Source organism: Phyllopteryx taeniolatus, chromosome 1, assembly GCF_024500385.1.
Source record: "Phyllopteryx taeniolatus isolate TA_2022b chromosome 1, UOR_Ptae_1.2, whole genome shotgun sequence".
Taxonomy (NCBI): domain Eukaryota; kingdom Metazoa; phylum Chordata; class Actinopteri; order Syngnathiformes; family Syngnathidae; genus Phyllopteryx; species Phyllopteryx taeniolatus.
The window spans coordinates 37,266,166-37,290,840 of NC_084502.1; the positions used below are offsets into that span (position 1 = coordinate 37,266,166).

The 24,675-nt window shown below is 42.6% G+C and overlaps 1 protein-coding gene across 9 annotated transcripts in view; it reads right to left on the minus strand.

Annotated features, from left to right (window-relative positions):
- atp2b3b (ATPase plasma membrane Ca2+ transporting 3b) overlaps positions 1-24,675 on the minus strand; it is a 69,937-nt gene that overhangs the window by 22,121 nt on the left and 23,141 nt on the right. For 5 of the 9 annotated variants that reach the window (XM_061793083.1, XM_061793020.1, XM_061793013.1 and 2 more), the window contains 17 exons: positions 23,568-23,693; positions 22,347-22,403; positions 20,263-20,304; positions 19,563-19,727; positions 19,283-19,354; positions 19,055-19,197; positions 18,120-18,252; positions 16,393-16,502; positions 16,100-16,234; positions 10,730-10,836; positions 10,574-10,649; positions 7,557-7,715; positions 7,277-7,456; positions 6,090-6,177; positions 5,894-6,000; positions 5,139-5,330; positions 296-509 (listed from right to left, as the gene is read on the minus strand). In XM_061793083.1, the coding sequence (XP_061649067.1) occupies positions 296-509; positions 5,139-5,330; positions 5,894-6,000; positions 6,090-6,177; positions 7,277-7,456; positions 7,557-7,715; positions 10,574-10,649; positions 10,730-10,836; positions 16,100-16,234; positions 16,393-16,502; positions 18,120-18,252; positions 19,055-19,197; positions 19,283-19,354; positions 19,563-19,727; positions 20,263-20,304; positions 22,347-22,403; positions 23,568-23,693 (2,106 nt within the window). Of the gene's footprint in view, positions 1-295; positions 510-5,138; positions 5,331-5,893; positions 6,001-6,089; positions 6,178-7,276; positions 7,457-7,556; positions 7,716-10,573; positions 10,650-10,729; positions 10,837-16,099; positions 16,235-16,392; positions 16,503-18,119; positions 18,253-19,054; positions 19,198-19,282; positions 19,355-19,562; positions 19,728-20,262; positions 20,305-22,346; positions 22,404-23,329; positions 23,354-23,567; positions 23,694-24,675 lie in introns of all 9 variants that reach the window. The other 4 variants (XM_061793046.1, XM_061793064.1, XM_061793028.1 and 1 more) reach the window with 3 other exon arrangements.

Sequence of the window (24,675 nt, forward strand, 5' to 3'; positions counted from 1 at the left end):
CTGATTAAGATGTCAAATTAAGTCTAGTTAATTGCTTTACAGAATAAAGCTGACTCGTAATGATTTAAAACAGTATTAAAGGTGAATTCAGTTTGAAATTCCTCATTCCTGCTCAAAACATAAAAACATCAAGAGCTCATTGAAACTGAAAGAGTCCAAATTAAAGCACTTCATGTTGCTTGATGGTGACTTTATGACAGGTGGACTAATAAATACTGTATGTTAAGCACTGTATCTCACGATAAACGTTACGTAGAAGACACCTCCTTTGTGCTTTCTGTACATGTGTGCGCACCAATGAAAAGCAGGGTGAAGATGATGACCAGTTGGTACACTCCATGGCCCAGAATGTTTTTCATCATGGTGAGGGAAATGAGCGGGTTGTTGCGACCGTAGGGTTTCCGTAGCAAAAGCGCCTCAGTGGGGGGCTCAGTAGCCAGAGCCAAAGAGGCAAACGTGTCCATGATGAGGTTCACCCACAGCATCTGCACCGCCTTCAGAGGAGAGTCCTGCAAACGCAAACCCAAAGTAATATGTTCAGTTAGCTTTTTACAAAAGGGACACAAGGGGTCGTGCTCTGACCATTGCTGGGTTAAATGCGTCATTTCCGGTTCATCTTTTTCGGTGAGCCAATAAGCACGGAGCGCGGGAATGTTCCCGGTTAACACGAAATGTAGAAAAGAAAATACTGAAAAATACACCGACAAAGGAGCTGATAGGCTTAATCAACATTGTGTCATCTCGTCTAGTAGTTGCATGGGTGAAAAGGACCTATTTATAACCCAAAAAATAATAATTACACACTGCAGCTTTAAAACAGGGAGGCTTAAATTAGCAGCGAAATGTTCTGAGTGTTATTATCTGTACAATTTTCCGAACATTGTTTTTTTTTTCTTTTGGTCTAAAAAGATATGGTTCCCTGCTGCCAATGTTAAGTTTGGTCTGCCCCTCAGACCATACCACCAGTCCCAGCACCCCTAAAATTTGAGACAATGTTTCATTATAATTATTATTTTTTTTTCAGCATGTCCTTTTAAAACAAGCTAGAAAAGTGAATAACTGTACAATACTTGATTGAACTGCAATATTTAAATAACAAAAATACAGAACCCCCCTTGCAACAACAATAGATTATTCCACCCAATCCCTCCCACTTCTCCCGGCATGGTCTCTGAGCCCACAATCTACACAAAAGCCATATGCTGCCTTCCATTTATACACAGTTGTGCTGTCAGTAAATTACCTTAAACCACGATATGTGGAACATTTCTTAACTTCTACCTCTCAATACCGAAAGACTCTTATCATTACCATTGCTCATTTTTGCTGCATTTAATCGTAGCTCACTGTTTATGTGAGGTAGGAGTTTTTTTTTTCCCCAGGAAATCCAAGTTGGTCATAGACAGCAACGAACAAGCTGACTGGATGCTACGAACAAGCTGACTGGATGCCCATTAACATTATAACTGGAACACAGACATAGGAACACAGAGAGCTTTTATATATTAGTATTCAAAATATTCACGAAATTCTATTCATTTCAATTTGTTTTAATGCTGTGTATTGCATTTCATATCAAAGTCCACGGCCCATTTTTCTCATTTGTAGTACTCAATATAGGGGGCTGGTTTACTCCATAATGTTAATGTGTATGTACAGGTGCTTCTGTATAAAAATGAGTTTTCTTCCTCCAGAAATTAGGAGGGTTACAAAATATATTTTAGATAAAACATTCTTCTTTTTCTCTGGCGCAACATTTAAATAAATTTTATCCGATTTGATTGCTTATTCACACTTTCCCAAAAAGTGTTATGCTTCTGTTTCATAGGTATTGCATTCAAATGTACAAAACTGTGAAAGTTATCTTGCCTGGCTGTGAGCTCAGCACCCCTAAACCTTTGGTCCTAGAATCGTCCGTCTGAATTTAGTGGTACTAGGGGTGCTTGAGAACCCTCCAAAATGAGTGAGAAACGCCAATGCCACCAGACCATAATATAAATAGAAATGTATGGTCTCTTCGAAGCCTCCTTGCAGGCACATGCACTGACATTTTTGGGGGAAGGTGCTCTAGCCGATAAAAGTGCACCCATCTTAAAATATATCCATACAATTAAGAAAAAAACAGTGGTCTGTATTTAACTTATGCATTTATTTCTGTTAACACAATCAACACAGTCAATAATACAACTATTAACACAGGAGGTAAATGGAGGCTACATTGGATATAAAAGTCAACACACCCTGTTCAAATGATGGGGGTTTTTTTTTGGGAAGGAGAAAGAGGGGGACTGGGGTCAAGGCGGGAGCATACAGTATGTACAATTCTTCCAAGGACTAAAAATAAATGCTTGTCAGATTTCAAAACACTGGGTAAAATTGGTGACAGAGGCGGTAATTTTTCTTTCAAATATTGATGACTGAAGAAAAAAAGGGCTGCACTAAAAAGGGCACTTTTTTGGTTCAGGGCAAAAGGGCAGGAGCTTGAGCACCACCTGGTGCCTATGTGTGCACGTGCCTGCCTCCTTGTGTGTATTACTTTGTTATTCTCAAAATCACTAAGACACACCCCCTCTCTCTCTCTCTCTCTCTCTCTCTGTCTGTCTCTCGACTACTCTATTTCTTATTCAAACTCTTGCTAGTGGTTGTGATGATCGATACAGAAATATCTAGATCTGTATGCTCTGCAATTGATTCTCAAATCAGAATATTGATATTGATATGTTCAATACTTCAGTCATTTGAAATAAGAATATCATTAAGTGCCCCTCCTTGAGCCATCACCTTATCGTGGTGGAGGGTTTGTGTGTCCCAATGATCCTAGGAGCTAAGTTGTCTGGGGCTTTATGCTCCTGGCAGAGTCACCCATGGCAAACAGGTCCTAGGTGAGGGACCAGACAAAGCACGGCTCAAAGACCCCTTATGATGACGACACAAAATGGACTCAGGTTTCCCTTGCCCAGACGTGGGTCACCGGGGCCCCCCTCTGGAGCCAGGCCTGGAGGTGGGGCTCGAAGGTGGCCGGGCCCGCACCCCTGGGGGGGATCCCCCTTCCCATGGGCTCACCACCTGTGGGAGGTGCAGTGCAAGCTGGGCGGTGGCCAAAGGCGGGGACCTTGGCGATCTGATCCCCGGCTACAGAAGCTGGCTCTAAGGACGTGGAATGTCACCTCTCTGGCAGGGAAGGAGTCCGAGCTGGTGTGTGAGGTCGAGAAGTTCCGACTAGATATAGTCGGACTCGCCTCCACGCACAGCTTGGGCTCTGGTACCAGTCCTCTCGAGAGGGGTTGGACTCTCTTCCACTCTGGAGTTGCCCACGGTGAGAGGCACCAAGCAGGTGTGGGTATACTTATTGCTCCCTGGCTCGGCGCCTGTACGTTGGGGTTCACCCCGGTGGATGAGAGGGTAGCCTCCCTCCGCCTTTGGGTGGGGGGACGGGTCCTGACTGTTGTTTGTTCCTATGCATCAAACAGCAGCTCAGAGTACCCACCCTTTTTGGAGTCCTTGGAGGGGGTGCTGGAGAGCACTCCCGCTGGGGACTCCATCATTCTGCTGGGGGACTTCAATGCTCACCTGGGCAATGACAGTGAGACCTGGAAGAGCGTGATTGGGGGGAACGGCCCTCCCTGATCAGAAGCCAAGCGGTGTTCTGTTATTGGACTTCTGTGCTCATCACGGATTGTCCATAATGAACACCATGTTCAAGCATAAGGGTGTCCACACGTGCACTTGGCACCAGGACACCCTAGGTCGCAGTTCGATGATCAACTTTGTGGTCGTGTCATCGGACTTGCGGCCGCATGTCTTGGACACTTGGGTGAAGAGAGGGGCGGAGCTGTCAACTGATCACCACCCGGTGGTGAGTTGGCTCCGATGGTGGGGGAAGATGCCGGTCCGACGTGAAAGGCCCAAACATATTGTGAGGGTCTTCTGGGAACGTCTGGCGGAATCCCCTGTCAGAAGGAGTTTCAACTCCCAGCTCCGACAGAACTTTGCTCATGTTCCGGGGGAGGCGGGGGACATCGAGTCCGAGTGGAGTGGGTGAATGGGAGTTCGCCCAACCAGTCTACATGTGTTTTGTGGACTTGGAAAAGGCGTTCGACCGTGTCCCTCGGGGGGTCCTGTGGGGGGTGCGTCGGGAGTATGGAGTACCGAACCCACTGATACGGGCTGTTCGGTCCCTGTACGACCGGAGTGAGAGTTTGGTCCGCATATCCGGCAGTAAGTCGGACTCGTTTCCGGTGAGGGTTGGACTCCGCCAAGGCTGCCCTTTGTCACCGATTCTGTTCATAACTTTCATGGTCAGAATTTCTAGGTGCAGCCAAGGCGTAGAGGGGGTCCGGTTTGGTGGCCTCACTATTCCATCTCTGCTTTTTGCAGATGATGTGGTTCAGTTGGCTTCATCAAGCCGTGACCTCCAACTCTCACTGAGCAGTTCGCAGCTGAGTGTGAAGCGGCTGGAATGAGAATCAGCACCTCCAAGCTGGATGAAGTGGCTGGGGAGAGGGAAGTCTGGGTGTCCCTGCTAAAGCTACCGCCCCCGCGACCTGACCTCGGATAAGCGGTAGAAAATGGATGGATGGATGGAATATCATTAACTGGAACACAGGGGAAAGTAACTAAACAATTGAGATCTCGTCTGCACGCAGTTGATTTTAACTATTTTTTTAATATTCCTGTGTGGTACTTTTCTTCTCAATGTAATGGACTGAAACAGTCATCATAACACATTGGTCATCAACGTTCTTTGGCTTGATTTTCCCACACATTTTAATAATCAAGTGGATTAAATTAAAGCACTTCATGATGCTTGACACCTTCAGGGACCCTAAAAGGGTTTACCATCTCAACCCCCATTCCATCCTAAAATATCACTCTGCCACTTTGTTGGTGAAGTTGCAGCATTATTGGGACATGGTGGCCATTCATTCTCCAATCATCCAGAACTCTCTCTATCTGACTATCCACAGTAGCACGGCATTCTTCAGTGACTTAAACAGTTTGAAAACAAGTCTTCATATCATTCTGAGCCTCACTGCAAACATTTCTCCTTGTGAGATTGTTTGGTAGCTTGTTGGTTTTTTTTTTTGCAGTCCAAATACTGTAAAAGTGTATTACTCAGATATGACAACTCGGTGTACCTGAGTGATGCAGGCCCCGGTGAAGGCCACGATGACAGCCACTATGTTCACTGTGAGCTGGAACTGCAGGAACTTGGAAATGCTGTCGTAGACGTTTCTTCCCCACATCACCGCTTTGACAATGCTGCTGAAGTTGTCGTCAGTCAAAATGATGTCAGATGCCTCTTTAGCCACGTCTGTCCCGGCGATGCCCTGACAGAGTTCGCGACAGGGAGGAGGACATGCACACAGTCACAGCATGAATCATGGGAGCGTTGAAGCATTCTAATCATTCTGGAGAGTTACTGCCTCAATGCTATGTTGCCCTCCTCTCAGTCTTAGCAGTTGGCATGAGTAAAAGATGTGGGCAAAGACAAATGCACGCTAATCCAACTGAAATTTTCTACATGTATTATTTTTAACGGGGCAGTTGAGGCAAAACTGCTTTTGATGATGCAAAACTATTCAACCCACATCCTCCTAAGATGACAAAACAGTCTAATTTAATGTATCATTTCAGTTTGCCTTTGGATATTCAATATACATATTCTTTCATAAAGCAGCATATTTGTTCACTTTTGTTTGTAACAGTTACAGAAATATTGGCATAAAGAAAAAAAATGAATCTGAGGATTTTTTTTGGTACACTAAAGAGAGTGTAGACTTTAATGGAATGAATTAGCTTAATTGTTCAACGCCGATCATTAGAGACTCACTAGTTAATAGTAGAATTAGTAGTAAAATAATTATATAAACACACCAATCGTTATAATTACCATAGCAAAGCCAACATCAGCCTTCTTCAAAGCTGGTCCATCATTGGTTCCATCCCCTGTCACTGCAACCACCTGCCTCTGTTCGATAATGCTACTGTCAATGATGCCTGCAAGGAGGACAGAGAGACTGGAGGTAAGTGTCTGTGTGCATGTGTATATAAAACTGTGTGTTTGGCTTGATGAGCCCGTGACTCACCTTTGACAAGGGTATGCTTGTCTGTTGGGGAAGACCGAGCCAACACACGCAGTTTGGGCCAGATTTTATCAATTCGCTCCTGTTCAATCTTCATGCAGATGGAAAAGGGCAGAGGGATTCAACAGATAACATTCATCACTTCTTTCAGTGCTAATGAGCAGATTCAAATATACCAGTTTGCAGCATGAGCAAACACCAGTCTGGTGTTCTCTCAGCTCTCTTGCAGTCATAGCAAACTTTAGGGCTATTCAAAAAAATCATGGTGTACTCAAGTCGTGTGCAATTGACAGTGTATGGAAAAGAGCTCGTCCACTGTCTTGATGAGAAGCTCTTCATCCCATTAAGCATTGCACTTGCTCTAGCTAATACAAATGTAGGCTTAGGGGAATGTTGCTATTTCATAGGAACTGTGAGGATTTTTTCCCCGGAGGTAAATTCACATAACATAGTTCATTTTATAACTGTTATTCGCAGCTGAATAAAATCACCTGTGGTTTTTAACAGAAAATGTAGTGAACAAATACAGCGGTACCTTGACATACGAGTTTATTTTGTTCCGTGACCAAGCGGAGCAGTTAAGTTGACTCGTCGACTAATCGGTTCAACCCCGAATGCAGAATGTACTAACTGGAACGTTTTTACATCAATCCATCCATTCAGCTGACTTTGGGCGAGAGGTGGGTTACACGCTGGTCTGGTCGCATGCCAATCGCAGGGCACATACCTACAGTACATCATGCTAGCAACCATTCACACCTGACAATTTACAGTCGTCATCTAACCTCACATGCATGTTTTTGAAATGGGGGAGCAAGCCTGAGTACCCGGAGAAAAAACACACAAGCGTGAGGAGACCATATGCAACGACCTCAGAACTGCAAGGCAGCTGTGTGAACCAGTAGGCCAGTTCAGACGTTTAAACATTTTTTTTTTTTAAGTTTATATAAAAGTGCATCACTCTTTGTCTCTTTCACAGGGTTAAAACAAAATGTTAGAAAATTTAAAAAATTATTGAATTAGAATTACAACTGTCACCAGTAGTATTTGTAAGTATTTATATGGGTGCTAAAATGAAATGGGTTCAAAATAGGACCATGGAAGCAAGCAACTTAATGACATTTTTACTTAGCCCAATGGTATAAAGCTGTGCACATGAATGAGTGCACTTTCACGAGACCCCAACTCACCTCCCCTTTCTCGTTTCTGATTCGTCGGTTGAAGTCTTTGCCCTCTAGACAGATAAAGTCATCCCCAGGGTGGATGATTCCACATTTGGCAGCAATGGCCCTGGCTGTGTTAATGTTATCACCAGTCACCATTCGCACAGTGATGCCCGCACGCTGACACTTCCGGATGGCCTCAGGTACCTTGGAAACATTTGACAGAGAAACACGATGAGATTATCTTTTAAAAACATATTTTATTCACTTACTGCATTTTGGATCGCAGACAGTGACGCTCTTCTACCTCAGGTCGTACTGGATCCTCAATCCCGACCACAGTGATACAGGTCAATTCTGTAACGATTTCTGCTTCATTTTCCCAGTCGGGCTCTGGATTGGAGGGCAGGTCACGATAAGCAATGCATATGGTCCTCAGGCCCTCACATGCCATTGGCTCGATCACCTGTTCCGTAAAAGTCATCATTAAAGTGTAGCCAGGAAGAATATCTAATAACTTTAACACATCTATTTTAATTTGTCTTGGTTATAAAATATACATGAAAAAAGGCTCAAATTGTCTTGCAATTTGAAGTTCATGTCTGGTGAGCTTTTGAGCAGTTTTGCTCGTATTCTTTCTGACAACGCTGAAAGGGGAAGCCCCCTCCACCTCCCTTTACCGGACAAATGCAGACAGCAGAGGAAGACAATATGATGAAGAGCTGGCTTGGCATAAAGCTGCCACAATGCAAGCACAATAAGTGAGCTGGAATACAGTTGTGTAAGGACAAGAGCATTTTTTTTTCCATGGCATAAGCTGCGGTCGCCACGAGGCAGGTCAGCCTGCCTGTCAGTCAAGCGAGGGCTCTCTCACACCGCTGCATAATCTAATCTGTTAGTAGAGCAAATATTTGCTTTCCGCTGTTGAATACCAGTACTTTTGACTGATCTAGCAATTGTGCTGCAAGTATAGCAAATGGGGTAAGTGCTGATGGGTGATGGCACACTTCACATTCAGCCGTGTGATGTGAGTTGGGTTTAATGTGATTGCAACTGCGTTGCATGTCTTTGATGTCAATTGTACGGTTATTATTTCAGGTACAACAAGCATGAGTCATCAGTTATCATCAGGCATGTGTCTTGGTGTAGTTGTACCTTTCACGATGATATTACAGAAGCCAAGATGGCAAAGCATAGCTGCTGTGCAGGGCCATAGAACAATGCGGTAACCAGAACAGTTTCAGCATATGACAAATCCAGTGGGAATTTTGCAATAGGGGCAAGTTAGGTTGAGGCTTATGTCAGTGCTTCCCAAAATGTGGTTCACGTACAGTACCACTGGTGGGATCCCTTTTGTTGTTCGCGAAGAATCAATAAATTAAATGTTTAAACTTTGCATAATGTTAACTATATCTGAAACTCTTTTTCTCTTAAGTACAGTTTAGTTATATTTAACTTTTAGGTACAATACAGTAGCATTTAATCTTTCAGAACTGTTTGTTTTCAAAGATTTATTTAGGTACAATTTTTATTTAACTTGTGTACTATACACTTTCATTGAATCATTTTAGCACAATTTTCTGTTTCCTTTATTTGTGTTAATAGGTTCAAACCGTGCATCATGTTACAGTGGCTTATAATAATATTCAATATACTTTTTAGGAATAAATCCTGTGCCTTGTTTTTGACGAACACTTAGGCCTACTACACTGCTGTATTTTAATGTTGGTCATGATGGTGACACTTGGAGAGCTATTGGAGAGTATTTTTTAAAGTGGTACTTGTAAAAAGTTTGACAACCGTGTGATCCAGCAGATTTAAAGTCACTTGTGAAATTAAGCTAGAAAAGCAATCTCTAAACAGAGGAGGAGGTATGAGACATCACCTATCGTCGTCATATCACAACGTCCTGACATCTCTCCCTCCAAAGGTTGCCTCATTCAACGGGAAGAGTGACGCTAATGAGCTGCTTTGCAACAAGACGTGTGAATGACGAAATAGTATATGCAGGACAGCCGTTTCACCAACCACACCGGGCGACAACAACCTATTGTTGACCACCCCAAAGGAACACACCCACCAAAGCATACATAGGAAGACTCCACACCTAAAATTTTAGAACTGAAGAAGCCTTTTGGATTAAAGGTGAAAGGTCTTCAACAAAGAAGTCTAGTTGCCTTGATTCAACCTTTGCGTATTACTATAACCTGGACGACTGAGAAACCACACAGACATATTGTGAAATGAATGTTGAAATGCCTCATAATCCTTTTCGTGTTTGTGAAGTGTGAGTTCCTGACAACTCTCCCTGTTCCTTCATAATGGAGGAAAAAGCATCAAAACGATATACCACTGATTGTAGGCTAGTTATGTATCAGGTAGGCTTCATGATAAACTACGCTAACCATATTGGGACGCTTGTATCACATTCAGCATACCGTTATCAAAATTGTGTTGGCAACATTTTGTTTGATTTGAAAGATATAGTGTAAAAAATATATTCGGTGATGATGTCTGTGCCTAAGATAAAGTCACATAAGCTCTAAAGGGGAGCTCTTATGAAAATGTTTTTAATTGCTCATATTCGGTCTCTGCCCTTCCATCAAATGTGAAATTAAACAAAAAATCTTTTGCTGTCTGCCTGACTGAGATTGTGTCTGAGATTGAGCCGTTCTGAATGTCAGCAGCACTGCTGCAAAACAGTGGGGCCAGTTTACACAATAAACACTCTCACAACAAGTTTCTCAAGATGGTTTCGAATCTTCAAATCTTTCTCAAGGTTTCAAATCAGCTGCCAGACGACACCGAAACACGATCATGTCAAAGACAAAAGGTAAGCAGAGCTGCTGTGTAAGCACAGATTAGTGTTAGCTAATGGTGTATGGTTAAATTAGCCAGTGTTGGCGTCGTGTAAGCACCATTTATCTGCAATCGTGATGCGGAGGGAATCGCAGAGCCTCCGGTCTAGATTTGCTGCTAGTTGCTTTTTTAAAAACAGTCACCAGGGGGGTCTGAAAAGTCATTAAATATAGCAACAAAGTCAACAAGTTGGCAACATTGAGTAGCTTTCACATAGTTACAGGCACTAGTTCTTCCCTCGGATGCCCCGGCAACAGAAGCCTCACTCGGCATTTACATGAGACAGAACCACCCCCCTCCAAAACTGAGTGATTTTGTGTATGACAAGTGGATACAAGTGTGCTGTAATTCTTTATCGTTTGTGTATTTTGAAAGAAGAAAATACATTTTATTAAGATGTGGGTACTGTTGAAAATTGTGGGAAAAAATAGCCCAATATTTCATTAACTGTGTCAAAGCATTCACCTGTTTGACCATCTCATCTCTGTCTCGCGGGCGGAAACTACGAGGTTCTCCATTGGCTTCTAGGATGTAAGAACACCTGGGTAGAAAAAGAATGCTAAACTGTAACACAGAACATCGAATATTTGTATTTATTGACAAAACCTCCCTTCCACTCACTTTTTGAGCATGATCTCAGAGGCTCCCTTACTGTAGAGACGGAAGGAACCATCTGGCAGCTTTATCACCGTGCTCATGGATTTACGCACTGAGTTAAAGGTGTACACCTGCGAGCAAATGGAGAGTTATTATTATTATTATTATTATTATTTAGAACAATGGTATCAATGGACTGGGCAACTCTGGTAATGTTTGTAGCATGTAAAAGAACATTGTGAGGCATTTACACAACACAAAGCCTCTTAAACGTCGTAATGAAGCAGTACATGATCAAAATGACAGTGTGTAGTGTGTGTCGGGTAGTCTACAGCAGTGGTTCACAACTGTTGCCCCCCAGGACCCTGTTGTTGCAAAGTCGTGACCCACTTTTATATAGAATTTAAGAATAATAATAAAAAATAATGCTTTACAAATGGCCTCCGAAAACATATGTATACTATAGTTTTAAACATAACTATCCCATGCTTACATGTTTAAAGGGCAATTCAGAGCACATTACAAAAAAGATCCTATTTTTGGTGAGTGCGTTGTCTTGTGCCAAACTAAAAACCATCATCTTATGGCGTTCAAAAATTCTCCATCTAATCTGAAAAAACACGCGTTAGGTGTCGTTATTATTAGCCTAATTTAGCATCTTTTTTTAATTTTAATTTGTTTGTTCATGCAGGACCAGTTGTCAGCATAGTCCTGATGATGATGATGATTATTATTATTGTTATTATCCTGAATTTAGTTTGCTGTGAAGCTGTGTCCATTGATTTGTTTTCTTCTCAGTTCGAGCACGATGCAAGTTTATTATACAGGGAAACTATTTTGTGTTTACATAAGTATTTTTTCCCCCCCGCATTGTGCCAAGTTATCAAAACAGGTTTAATGCATGGTAAAAATGTATTATTACTTTTTACTTTCATACTTGCGTACATTTTAGAGTCTGTACTTTTTTACTTTTACTCAAGTAAAGGAGTTAAATCAGTATTTTTACACAAGTATCTGTTCTTCTACTGAAGTACAGAGTGCGAGTACATTTGCCAGCTCTGGTGGGAACGCACTTCACTAACCTATGCTAATGCAGTTGTAAAGTCATAATTACAATGAATATACGCCTGATATATGCAACTATGAAAAACAAAAAGCATCAATGATACATCACATACATAAGTGAAGAAGGAAACTGTAGTCTTGAACATTAAGCACAGCAAAAATTTAAGAAATTAAATACCTGAGAAATAATTCACTCATAATTTTTACCATATTACCATTACCATTTTTACCAGTCTGATGAAAAGCTGATACAGTGAGTGGATAAGATAAGTGGGAGATTTTCATGGTTACAAAAAAAAATAAAAAATCAGACGGAGAAATGATTTGAAAACGTCTTCCACCATTAATGTCATCTGTCACCTGTCCTACTCAATTGAAAAAAATAAAGCAATCTTTTTGAGAGGGGAAGTTCAAATAAACAACTGAAATACTGTGGTTGCACTTGTACAGTATAACTGGGGACGTGACTGCGTTCAGAATTCACCAATCACATCCCAGTTCATGTTAAATGGGAGTCAGCACTCAACTGTCACCATTTGAAGTGTCACTGATTCTTCTTCTTTTCCTTTCGGCTTGTCCCGTTAGGGGTCGCCACAGCGCGTCATCCTTTTCCATGAGAGCCTATCTCCTGCATCCTCCTCTCGAACACCAACTGCCATCATGTCTTCCCTCACGACATCCATCAACCTTCTCTTTGGTCTTCCTCTAGCTCTCTTGCCTGGCAGCTCCATCCTCATCATCCTTCTACCAATATACTCACTCTCTCTCCTCTGGACGTGTCCAAACCATTGAAGTCTGCTCTCTCTAACTTTGTCTCCAAAACATCGAACCTTGGCTGTCCCTCTGATGAGCTCATTTCTAATTTTATCCAACCTGGTCTTCTCCGAGAGCGAACCTCAACATCTTCATTTCCGCCACCTCCAGCTCTGCTTCCTGTTTTCTCTTCAGCGCCACTGTCTCTAATCCATACATCATGGCTGGCCTCACCACTGTTTTATAAACTTTGCCCTTCATCCTAGCAGAGACTCTTCTGTCACATAACACACCTGACACCTTCCTCCACCCGTTCCAACCTGCTTGGACCCGTTTCTTCACTTCCTGACCACACTCACCATTGCTCTGGACGGTTGACCCCAAGTATTTAAAGTCCTCTACCTTTGCCATCTCTTCTCCCTGTAGCCTCATTCTTCCCCCACCACCCCTCTCATTCATGCACATATATTCTGTTTTACTTCGGCTAATCTTCATTCCTCTTCTTTCCAGTGCATGCCTCCATCTTTCTAACTGTTCCTCCAGCTGCTCCCTGCTTTCACTGCAGATCACAATGTCATCTGCAAACATCATGGTCCACGGGGATTCCAGTCTAACCTCATCTGTCAGCCTATCCATCACCACTGCAAAAAGGAAGGGGCTCAGGGCTGATCCCTGATGCAGTCCCACGTCCACCTTAAATTCTTCTGTCACACCGACAGCACACCTCACCGCTGTTCTGCTGCCCTCGTACATGTCCTGTATTATTCTAACATACTTCTCTGCCACTCCAGACTTCCGCATGCAGTACCACAGTTCCTCTCTGGGTACTCTGTCATAGGCTTTCTCTAGATCTACAAAGACACAATGTAGCTCCTTCTGACCTTCTCTGTACTTTTCCATCAACATCCTCAAGGCAAATAATGCATCTGTGGTACTCTTTCTAGGCATGAAACCATACTGTTGCTCGCAAATACTCACTTCTGTCCTGAGTCTAGCCTCCACTACTCTTTCCCATAACTTCATTGTGTGGCTCATCAACTTTATTCCTCTATAGTTGCCACAGCTCTGCACATCACCTTTGTTCTTAAAAATGGGCACCAGTACACTTTTCCTCCATTCCTCAGGCATCTTCTCACGCACTAGAATTCTATTGAACAAGCTGGTCAAAAACTCCACAGCCACCTCTCCTAGATGCTTCCATACCTCCACAGGAATGTCATCAGGACCAACTGCCTTTCCATTTTTCATTCTCTTTAATGCCTTTCTAACTTCCCCCTTACTAATCATTGCCACTTCCTGGTCCACCACACTTGCCTCTTCTACTCTCCCTTCTCTATCATTTTCCTCATTCATCAACTCCTCGAAGTATTCTTTCCATCTACCTAGCACACTGCTGGCACCAGTCAACATATTTCCATCTCTATCCTTAATCACCCTAACCTGCTGCACATCCTTCCCATCTCTATCCCTCTGTCTGGCCAGCCTGTATAGATCCTTTTCTCCTTCTTTAGTGTCCAACCTGCCATACATGTCATCATATGCCTCTTGTTTTGCCTTTGCCACCTCTACCTTTGCCCTGTGTCGCATCTCAATGTATTCCTTTCGCCTCTCCTCGGTCCTCTCAGTGTCCCACTTCTTCTTAGCTAACCGTTTTCCTTGTATGATTTCCTGTACTGTGAGGTTCCACCACCAAGTCTCCTTCTCTCCTTTCCTGCCAGAAGATACACCAAGTACTCTCCTGCCTGCTTCTCTGATCACCTTGGCTGCAGTGGTCCAGTCTTCTGGAAGCTCTTCCCGTCCACCGAGAGCCTGTATCACCTCTTCCCGAAAAGCTGCACAACACTCGTCCTGTCTCAGCTTCCACCACATGGTTCTCTTCTCTGCCTTTGTCTTCCTAATTTTCCTCCCCACCACCAGAGTCATCTTACACACCACCATCCTATGCTGTCTAGCCACACTCTCCCCTATCACTACCTTACAGTTGGTAACCTCCTTCAGATTACATCGTCTGCACAAAATGTAATCCACCTGTGTGCTTCTACCTCCGCTCTTGTAGGTCACCCTATGTTCGTGCCTCTTCTGGAAAAAAGTGTTCACTACAGCCATTTGCATCCTTGTTGCAAAGTCTACCACCATCTGTCCCTCCAAGTTCCTTTCCTGGATACCGTACTTACCCATCACTTCTTCATCACCCTTATTACCTTCACCAACATGTCCATTACAATCTGCACCAATTACGACTCTCTCTCTGTCTGGGATGCTCAGAACTACATCATCTAGCTCCTTCCAGAATTTCTCTTTCACCTCTAGGTCACATCCTACCTGTGGGGCATAGCCACTAATCACATTACACATAACACCCTCAATTTCAAATTTCAGCCTCATCACTCGATCTGATACTCTTTTCACCTCCAAGACATTCTTAGCCAACTCTTCTTTTAAAATAACCCCGACTCCATTTCTCTTCCCATCTACACCATGGTAAAATAATTTAAACCCTGCCCCTAAACTTCTAGCCTTACTGCCTTTCCACCTGGTCTCCTGGACACACAATATATCAACCTTTCTCCTAATCATCATGTCAACCAACTCCCGAGATTTTCCTGTCATAGTCCCAACATTCAAAGTCCCCACATTCAGTTCTAGGCTCTGTGTTTTCCTCTTCTCTTTCTGCCGAAGAACCCGCTTTCCACCTCTTCTTCTTCTTCTTCTTTGACTTCGACTTCGACCCACAGTAGCTGAATTTCCAACAGCGCCCTGCAGGTTGACGGCGCCGGTGGCGGACGTTGTTAACCCGGGCCACGACCGATCCGGTATGGAATTCTTTGGATGAACGCTCATATTTGTTTGGCAAGGTTTTAAGCCGGATGCCCTTCCTGACGCAACCCTCTGCATTTATCCGGGCTTGGGACCGGCCTACAGTTTGCACTGACTTGTGCCCCCCATAGGGCTGCATTGAAGTGTCACTGATTAACCCCAAATAATGTCCAGATGTTTTAGTAGGCTTTTACTGAACTGTTCATAATTCCCTCCACCTTGTCTACGGCCCCAGTTCCTGCTGAAGAATAATAACAGATATATGATATGCTACATCGCAATTAATTAACAACTAATTTAGCAGCGCTTAACGTCTTTTTACAGTTGTGACAGTCCAGTATGTGACGCCTGGAATCTTTCACATTTCACTCTTGTCATCAATGTTAAAACTGGGTATTTGTATATTAACAGTGGTTAACTTATTATTACACTTGTATGGCTGTTCCAATGCTACTTAAATGTTACTGCATATTTGATAATATTTTTATGATTGCAACAGTTTAACCCTGGAATTTTCATGATTTGATATGGGACAACTAGTTTCAAATATCTATATCCTGCGCAATGTCGTGGCAAGCTTGAGTCTCGGTAAGGTGGCAATGGGGTGCATCCTGACTCACAAAGCTGACACCATTCCACCTCTTACTGTATTCACACCTGTGAGTCACTTTCAGCCAGAAATCCAACAATCATCACCATGATATTTCTGCGATATGAGCAGGTAAAGATGGATGCTGTGGTAGATATAGTCTTCCCTACCTTGTAGAGTCTCTCCTCGGGGATCTGTTCTCTGACGGGAGTATAGTCTTGTTGTAGGTCTAATACAAATCCCAGCAGGCCACACTCTGTCTTATTGCCCACCTGCTTTGCCAAACCTCCCTCCACATCCGGTGGCTGAGAAAGGGTGATTGGAAGAGAAGCAAATGGAAACGCAAGCAGAGGAAATGTACATTTATTCTTTGAATCAAGCCATTGGAATGGAAAAAGCACTGTTTTTTTTAATTTTATTTAGTTATTTTTTCTCTAGACAATGACATCAGTATACGACTCACTAAGATCTTGGAGGTGTAGGCACTGTTGATAGAGATAGCATTGACTAATAGATCCAATGTCTGGGGGTTAATCTGACCAGGATCTGGTATCAAGCGGTGGTGCACGTCACCTAGACGACAAAAAATTCAAGCACGACAAATCCATGGTGGCAGATGACCACAATGTATCCCCACAGGACATCTGAGGGATATTGCATTCCAATATGCAGTGAATAAAGTGGATGGAAGTGAAAGAAGTACCGTATTTTCACGACCATAAGGCACACTTAAAAGTCTTAAATTTTCTCCAAAATGGACGGGGCGCCTTATAATGCGGTGCGCCTTATGTGTGCACCGAGTTACAAAATCTGTAAATGCTGCTGTGTGACTTTGATGAGCGCTCCGCTTGACTGACTGGGAGCATTTACTGCCGACACGCTGCTTATATAGAGGAAAGACGGACGTGACTGAGGACAGCATGCGGAAGTAAAGGGGGAAGGGTGCGCGTGAAAGAGGACGCTAAAGGCACGCCCCCAGTAGGTATATATTGACTAAAGACCCCTGAAAATGGCACCTACGAAGAGACACGCTTAAGAAGCACAGTTTAATCTGCAAGCTATCTGTTACACGGAGGAACATGGGAATCGAGCAGCCGCGAGAGAATTCAAGATCAACGAATCCATGGTTCGCACGTGGAGGAAGCAGGAAAACAAGCATCGCCAAGTCAAGAAGACGAAGCGCCGGGCGAGTTACGCCACCATATGTGAATGGATTGTGGATGCCTGGGCTAAGGAATCTCGTTTGACTGTTGTCCGAGCTTTCGCGAAAGCCGGCATCATTGCTGAACAGCCCTCCGGCAACGAGACTGACTCCGACAATGACGACAGGGAACCCGGCATGTTTGATTGAGAACTTGCCCAGCTGTTCATTTCAGATACAGAAGATGAGGACTTTGATGGATTTGTGAATGAGGATTGATCAAAAAAATAATGTGAGTACGTTGTTAAATACTTCAATAAAGTACAACCGAACTCAGTTTTGCTCCAGCTGCCTTTTTAAAAAAATACGCTAGCATGCCTGCTAGCGTATGTTTTAGCGTGCATGCATGCTACCGTATGTTTTAAGCTAGCTATGTTTTACCATGCCTGCGCCCAATAATACGGTGCACCTTATGTATGTGTTAAATACAGAAATAGACCCCGTAACTGAGACTGCGCCTTTTAATACGATGCGTCTTATGGTCACAAAAATACGGTAGCTAATAGTTGTGCCAACATTTGTTAGCATTAGATAAAGAGAAGTTCATGCTGAGATATCATTTACTGTTTGACACACACAATACATAAACACGATTCAAATATCATGACCTGCATGTAGTATAGGATATTGCAACCCCTTGTTCCCAGATAGAAGAAACCTCCATTAAGACCTATGCAGGATGCAGCTATGCAGCTATAGTGTTTTTTATTGGTTGAATGGGTATCTTCTGGCTGGAAATAACACAGGGAAGTGCAAAAGACTGTTAGAAGTTGTATTATCAAGTAACGTGAGGGTGTTTTTTCCAGCTGACTTTTGGCCAACCATTCACACTCACAATTACACCAATTGGCAATTTAAAGTGAAGACACGTTTTCGGAATGTGAGCGGTACCCGGAGTAGCCCCAGAAAACCAACACAAGCATGGAGAAAACATTTAACACAACATACACTGTATGTAACACAACTTCATTTAACTTGGGTTTACTCACCTACATAAGCCTGTACCACAGTCATTCGGTTGGTGGTGAGCGTGCCTGTCTTGTCGGAGCAGATGGCTGTGGCATTACCCATAGTCTCACATGCATCCAGGTGGCGGACAAGATTGTTGTCCTTCATCATTTTCTACAAAACACAATGGGATGATGAGCGGATTGACTTTAGTGGGATGATTACTGGCAACGATGAATGGCATGAGCTAGGTTTATAACTGGTACTTGTCTCTTAAGGAGCTGTACAAGTCACAGAGATAGACAGTCAAAAGCTCCCTTCTTTGGGACGAGTGACAAACGGGAGATGTGTTGGTCGTGCCAAGCTTTTACTGTTATCAAAGAATTGTGGACGCTACTGAGCAACCACTAAGTTTTACTGTAATTTGTTGCATCCAATTTTTAATAAATTACACAGGATATAATATAATATATTTGATATATTTTGCATCTTTGGGATAGCTAATAATACAGAGTAATTACTTAGCATTAGCACACAATAGCATTTACTCCAAGACAGGAACATGATTGAGCTTCCCTGGTTGTATCTTGTAAGGGAAAGCTTAACCCTTTATAGGGCACACAATACTTGCAAAATTAAAAAACGTTGCTTAGGATAATATTTATTATCATGGTATATCAGTACAATATACTTCTCTTTCGTTATTTGTAATGGCTAATTATTATCATCAAACACAGTGTTCTACTGCTTCGTATAGTGAGGCGTGTGCAGTCTATTTTTGACTATTCCTTGCCTATAAATGGCTAGAAAGGTACAAAAACCGTGCACCTGAACTTGTTCAGCTTATTTATTATAATGAGAAAAGTCAAATCACTGCAGCTGACTCCAGTGGCTCCAACTTCCAACAGACCGAAGAGTGCCATCATCTCATTTTCTTGATTGGGACACTTTTTCCATAAAAGTCCATTTAGCCTACCTTGACAGAGTAAGCCAGAGAGATAGTGACAGCGAGCGGTAAACCCTCTGGGACCGCCACCACCAACACAGTGACTCCAATGATGAAAAACTTGACAAAGTATTGGATGTAGACCGGAGTGCATTCTGTCACCCACGCATGACCTACAAGACACAGCGCACAACATCATGTTCAACTTTTAATATTGGTTGTGAAGATCGTTGTCTGCTAAGATGCACGCACACAGACCTTCAACAACAAAGGTGTCGATGACAAAGTAGAGCACCAGGATGATGACAGTGATTGCGGACATCACCAAACCTATGAAAGAATTACTATTTCGTTAATCACTCTATGTTATCTCGTATTCTAGGTCTTAAGGAATGTTCCAGGAGAATTACAAACACGTTCGCTGTGGGATTAAAAATCTTTTAAGCGTCATTGTAAGCATGCCTCCTCTCACGTGACGTGACTGTCTCTGTAAAGGTTCCTTTCCTGTTTTTAGTACGGACTCGAAAGCGGTCCATACCTGCTTTTCCAATTTGAACCGCAAGTTTGGTGAGCTTGCCCTGCAAGACGCTCTTCTCCTTTTTCGGAATGTTGGTCTTCTTCTTCTCTCTGTCTTCCACTTCCCCTCCCTCTGCGCTCTTTAGGGGTTGCATCTCCATGGCGACACCCCCATCCTGCTTCTTGGCTAAATCAGACACACAAAAGCATATACAGTAGAAGCTCTTTAAGATGAATATCGAAATATATCACACTTAGAACATCCAGCTCTTGAAAGTGAAGAGAAAAAAAACAACTTAAGTCATTTAGCATTCAGAGATACATTAATGTCTGAAATATAGAGTTGAAATGGAGGAACTATGCTGACAACAGCCTAGTTCATTCATTCATCCATTTTCTGTGCCACTTATCCTCACTAGGGTCAAGTGTGAGCTGACATTGACATTGGGCAAGAGGTGGGGTACACACTGAACTAGTCACCACCCAATCGTAGGCCAGAGATTAAAAACAAACATTCAAGCTCACATTCACATTTTGGACAATTATGAGTATTCAATTAACTGAGCATACACATTGTTGGTATCTGAGAGGAAGCCGGAGTAGCAGGAGAAAACCCACACGAGTACAGGGAGAACATGCAAATTGTTGTATGATGTCAGATTTCTTTATCAACTTTGTTTCAGTAATGAAAACACACACCCAAATCACATATGGCTTTTTACCTTTGTTCTGGTTGTTCTCCACCGCACCGTCAGGTTGTTTTCCTGTGGAAAAAAGAGGGCCAGACACAAAGACAAAGGTGTAGAAAGACAGATTTTTGTTAATGTGCATTGTCATCAGCAGTTCATACAGTATGTTGTGTGGACAGCCAACAACACATTTCCAACCCACACAGAAGCAATATTGAAAGGGAAGAGTAATAAAGACACACACGTAGTCCAACACTAGGTGAAGAGACATGATAACAATACGTGTAAGTCCTTCATAGATCATTGACAGTGTTACACCACTATATACAACCCCAATTCCAATGAAGTTGGGATGTTGTGTTAAACAAATAAAAACAGAATACAATGATTTGCAAATCATGTTCAACCTATATTTAATTGAATACACTACAAAGACAAGATATTTCATGTTCAAACTGATAAACTTTATTGTTTTTAGCAAATAATCATTAATTTAGAATTTTATGGCTGCAACACATTCCAAAAAAGTTGGGACAGGGTCATGTTTACCACTTTGTTACATCACCTTTTCTTTTAACAACACTCAATAAACGTTTGGGAACTGAGGACACTAATTGTTGAAGCTTTGTAGGTGGAATTCTTTCCCATTCTTGCTTGCTTGACAGGTGGTAAAAAAGTCTGAGAAAGTTGAAGAATGCTCATCAAACACCTGTTTGGAACATCCCACAGGTGAACAGGCCAATTGGGAACAGGTGGGTGCCATGATTGGGTATAAAAGGAGCTTCTCTGAATTGCTCAGTCATTCACAAGCAAAGATGGGGCGAGGTTCATCTCTTTGTGAACAAGTGCGTGAGAAAATAGTCGAACAGTTTAAGGACAATGTTCCTCAACGTACAATTGCAAGGAATTTAGGGATTTCATCACCTACGGTCCATAATATCATCAAAAGGTTCAGAGAATCTGGAGAAATCACTGCATGTAAGCAGCAAGGCCGAAAACCAACATTGAATGCCCGTGACCTTCGATCCCTCAGGCGGCACTGCATCAAAAACCAACATCAATGTGTAAAGGATATCGCCACATGGGCTCAGGAACACTTCAGAAAACCAATGTCAGTAAATACACTTCAGCGCTACATCCGTAAGTGCAACTTGAAACTCTACTATGCAAAGCAAAAGCCATTTATCAAAAACACCCAGAAACGCCGCCGGCTTCTCTGGGCCCGAGCTTATCTAAGATGGACTGATGCCAAGTGGAAAAGTGTTCTGTGGTCCGACGAGTCCACTTTTCAAATTGTTTTTGGAAATTGTGGACATCGTGTCCTCCGGGCCAAAGAGGAAAAGAACCATCCGGACTGTTATGGACGCAAATTTGAAAAGCCAGCATCTGTGATGGTATGGGGCTGTGTTATGGCATGGGTAACTTACACATCTGTGAAGGCACCATTAATGCTGAAAGATACATTCAGGTTTTGGAGAAACATATGCTGCCATCCAAGCAACGTCTTTTTCATGGACGCTCCTGTTTATTTCAGCAAGACAATGCCAAGCCACATTCTAAACGTGTTACAACAGCGTGGCTTCGTAGTAAAAGAATGTGGGTACTAGACTGGCCTGCAGTCCAGACATGTCTCCCATTGAAAATGTGTGGCGCATTATGAAGCGTAAAATACGACAACGGAGACCCCGGACTGTTGAAGAGCTGAAGCTGTACACCAGGCAAGAATGGGAAAGAATTCCACCTACAAAGCTTCAACAATTAGTGTCCTCAGTTCCCAAACGTTTATTGAATGTTGTTAAAAGAACAGGGGATGTAACACAGTGGTAAACATGACCCTGTCCCAGCTTTTTTGGAACGTGTTGCAGCCATACAATTCTAAGTTAATGATTATTTGCTAAAAACAATAAGGTTTATCAGTTTGAATATTAAATATCTTGTCTTTGTCATGTATTCGATTAAATATAGGTCGAACATGATTTGCAAATCATTCTATTCTGTTTTTATTTATGTTTAACACAACGTCCCAACTTCATTGGAATTGGGGTTGTACTACTGGGGTCTGTTAATTGGCTAAAGGGAGCAAAGAGGGCGGGACAGACAACTGTGTGCTCACATACCATTGGTGACTGTGCTGTAACTTGCATCTGTGGAGATGAGCAACTGAGTATTGTCCTCTGTTTGGGGCATTGTATGGGGAAAGAAGGTTTTGAGGACACGTGAGAGAATTTGGCAAAAAGGGGGAAACAAAAGAGAACCAAAGAAAAAGCTCAAATATAGAATGTGTCTGTTTGCAGATTAGATTCCATAGAACGCCAAAAGACGTATGTGCAAAACATGAGCGACAAATCAAAAAGAAAAGCACACCCACTGCATGAGGAAAAATCAACAATTCATGACACGTTTACTAAATAATACATTAGCTCCAGTATATGACTGCCTGAATGGTTGAGCCTGCAAAGACTGCTGTCACATCTGCACTCTGCAACACCACTTGCACTAGAATGAAAACAAGTATAATTGCAAATTTAAGAACATATGAAGAAGTCGTTGCTGTACGCCACTCAATTCCAGGTTGCTGCATATAGTTTCTCAATTTAAAGATGCAGATAATGTCTCGAGCATTCCTTGGCACAAGTGAATACTGTGCTTCACTCACTGAGGTACGGCTAGCGGTGTGATGTAAAGATATTATCATTAAGTGCTTCTGAAAGTATGTGAAGCCTCTGTTCAGACTGCAGGACCGATCCCAAACAAATTTGAGCAGAAGACTAATGCTTCACGTCTTGACCAAGCAACTTCCTTTCCAGAGTGTCTCTGGCTCCCTGCGCTCGCCGCTGCTCTTTCAATAATTGATTCAATCTGCAGCCTCTCTCTCGGTTTAAGGGCGGCAAGTGGGGGAGTAAGTGAAAGAGGGCAAGAGTGGTGGTAAACAAGTAGGTAAGAGCAATAGAGGAAGATGGATAAGCAGCCAAGAGAAGGAGTGACAACGTGAGACAGCAAAGAGGGAAAGAGGGAGGTGGAGAGGATGTGGGCTAAATTATCGATGAGGTTAAACTGGCATGCTTCCTGTTGAAGCTCTTATCTCAAATCGCCTAGGTACCTCTTTCTCTTGCTCGCTTGCTCCCTGCGTGGATTGCACACACACACACACGCGCGCGCACACACACACACACACACACACACACACACACACACACACACACACAGTGACGTGTGCACATTCACTTAGATTTACGCCCTGAGATTGGGCTACTTTTTCGAATTACAAGTTGTTACAGTTACTCTAACGACAACAACCGGTCATAATGTGTTGCTTTTTTTTCTACTTTTCTCTGTACCTTTTTTTTCTTTGCCATCTTCCTCCACATCTCCAGCCCCCAGCAGAGTGAAGATGATGCCTGTTTGCGAGTTGACTCCGACAGCCGTCACCAGCATGCGGCCTGAACCCTCCATCACATGAGTACCTAGATGTCCCAAGAGATTTCAGTTCATTTCACTTAACTGAAAACAAAATACAGGCATTTAGAGGTAGCATCACAAGATTTCCAAAAAAAGGTTGAGGTGCGATAGATCATCATTCAGCCACTAAGTAAGAGTTCTGCAGAGAAGCATGTTGCAATAATAACATTACAGCTAATAGAAGCAGAAAATCCATTGTAGAAATCATAAACAAAGTAATAATTGTTATTTGGTTGTTTTTCACTTTCCAAAGAGTTGTGCACTATACTTTACACCAGTGAGTCCCAACCAGGGTCACAAGGCGCTCTGAGAGATCACCAGGGGAGCCGCAGGAAATGAACCATTTTCACTTAATTTGTCAGACAATTATCAAATATGAATTACAAATATATCTTTGCTAATAGATCCATGCCAGCGATGAATAATGACAGGCAGAACAATAAAATGCCCTTCAATTAGATGGCAGAAGGTGCAATAAACTTGTGTAGCCATCTGTTGTCATTTATACAACAGAACACTCGCTTCCTGCGAGTACATCAGCCTTGTATTCAATTAAACAGGCTCATATTTCACACTGCGCAAGTACATTTGTGACTAAACTGGATACCTTAGCTCAATAGAGGTTGGGAAACATTGCTTGAATTAATACTACTGTGGTAAATACGGTATAACTTGACAGGCATAATCATGGCTGACATAGACATGGCCACATGCTAAAGAAGTAAAGTCAAAGAATGTAAGTACTAACACAAACAAACAGTTGAGAATTGTGCCTTAAATCTACAAGCAAATCTTATAATATTATTATAGATAATAGGCTACATTTTTAATCAGACAAAACTTTGCCGCACCACTCAACCATAGAAAAAAACACCCTTTTTAATATCTGGCCTCATTCATCCATTCATGCGCTCATTGACAAACAGTGCTCTAATTGGGCAACCACAACCTAATACCCCAAAATGTCACCCTGTCCTCACTCCAATT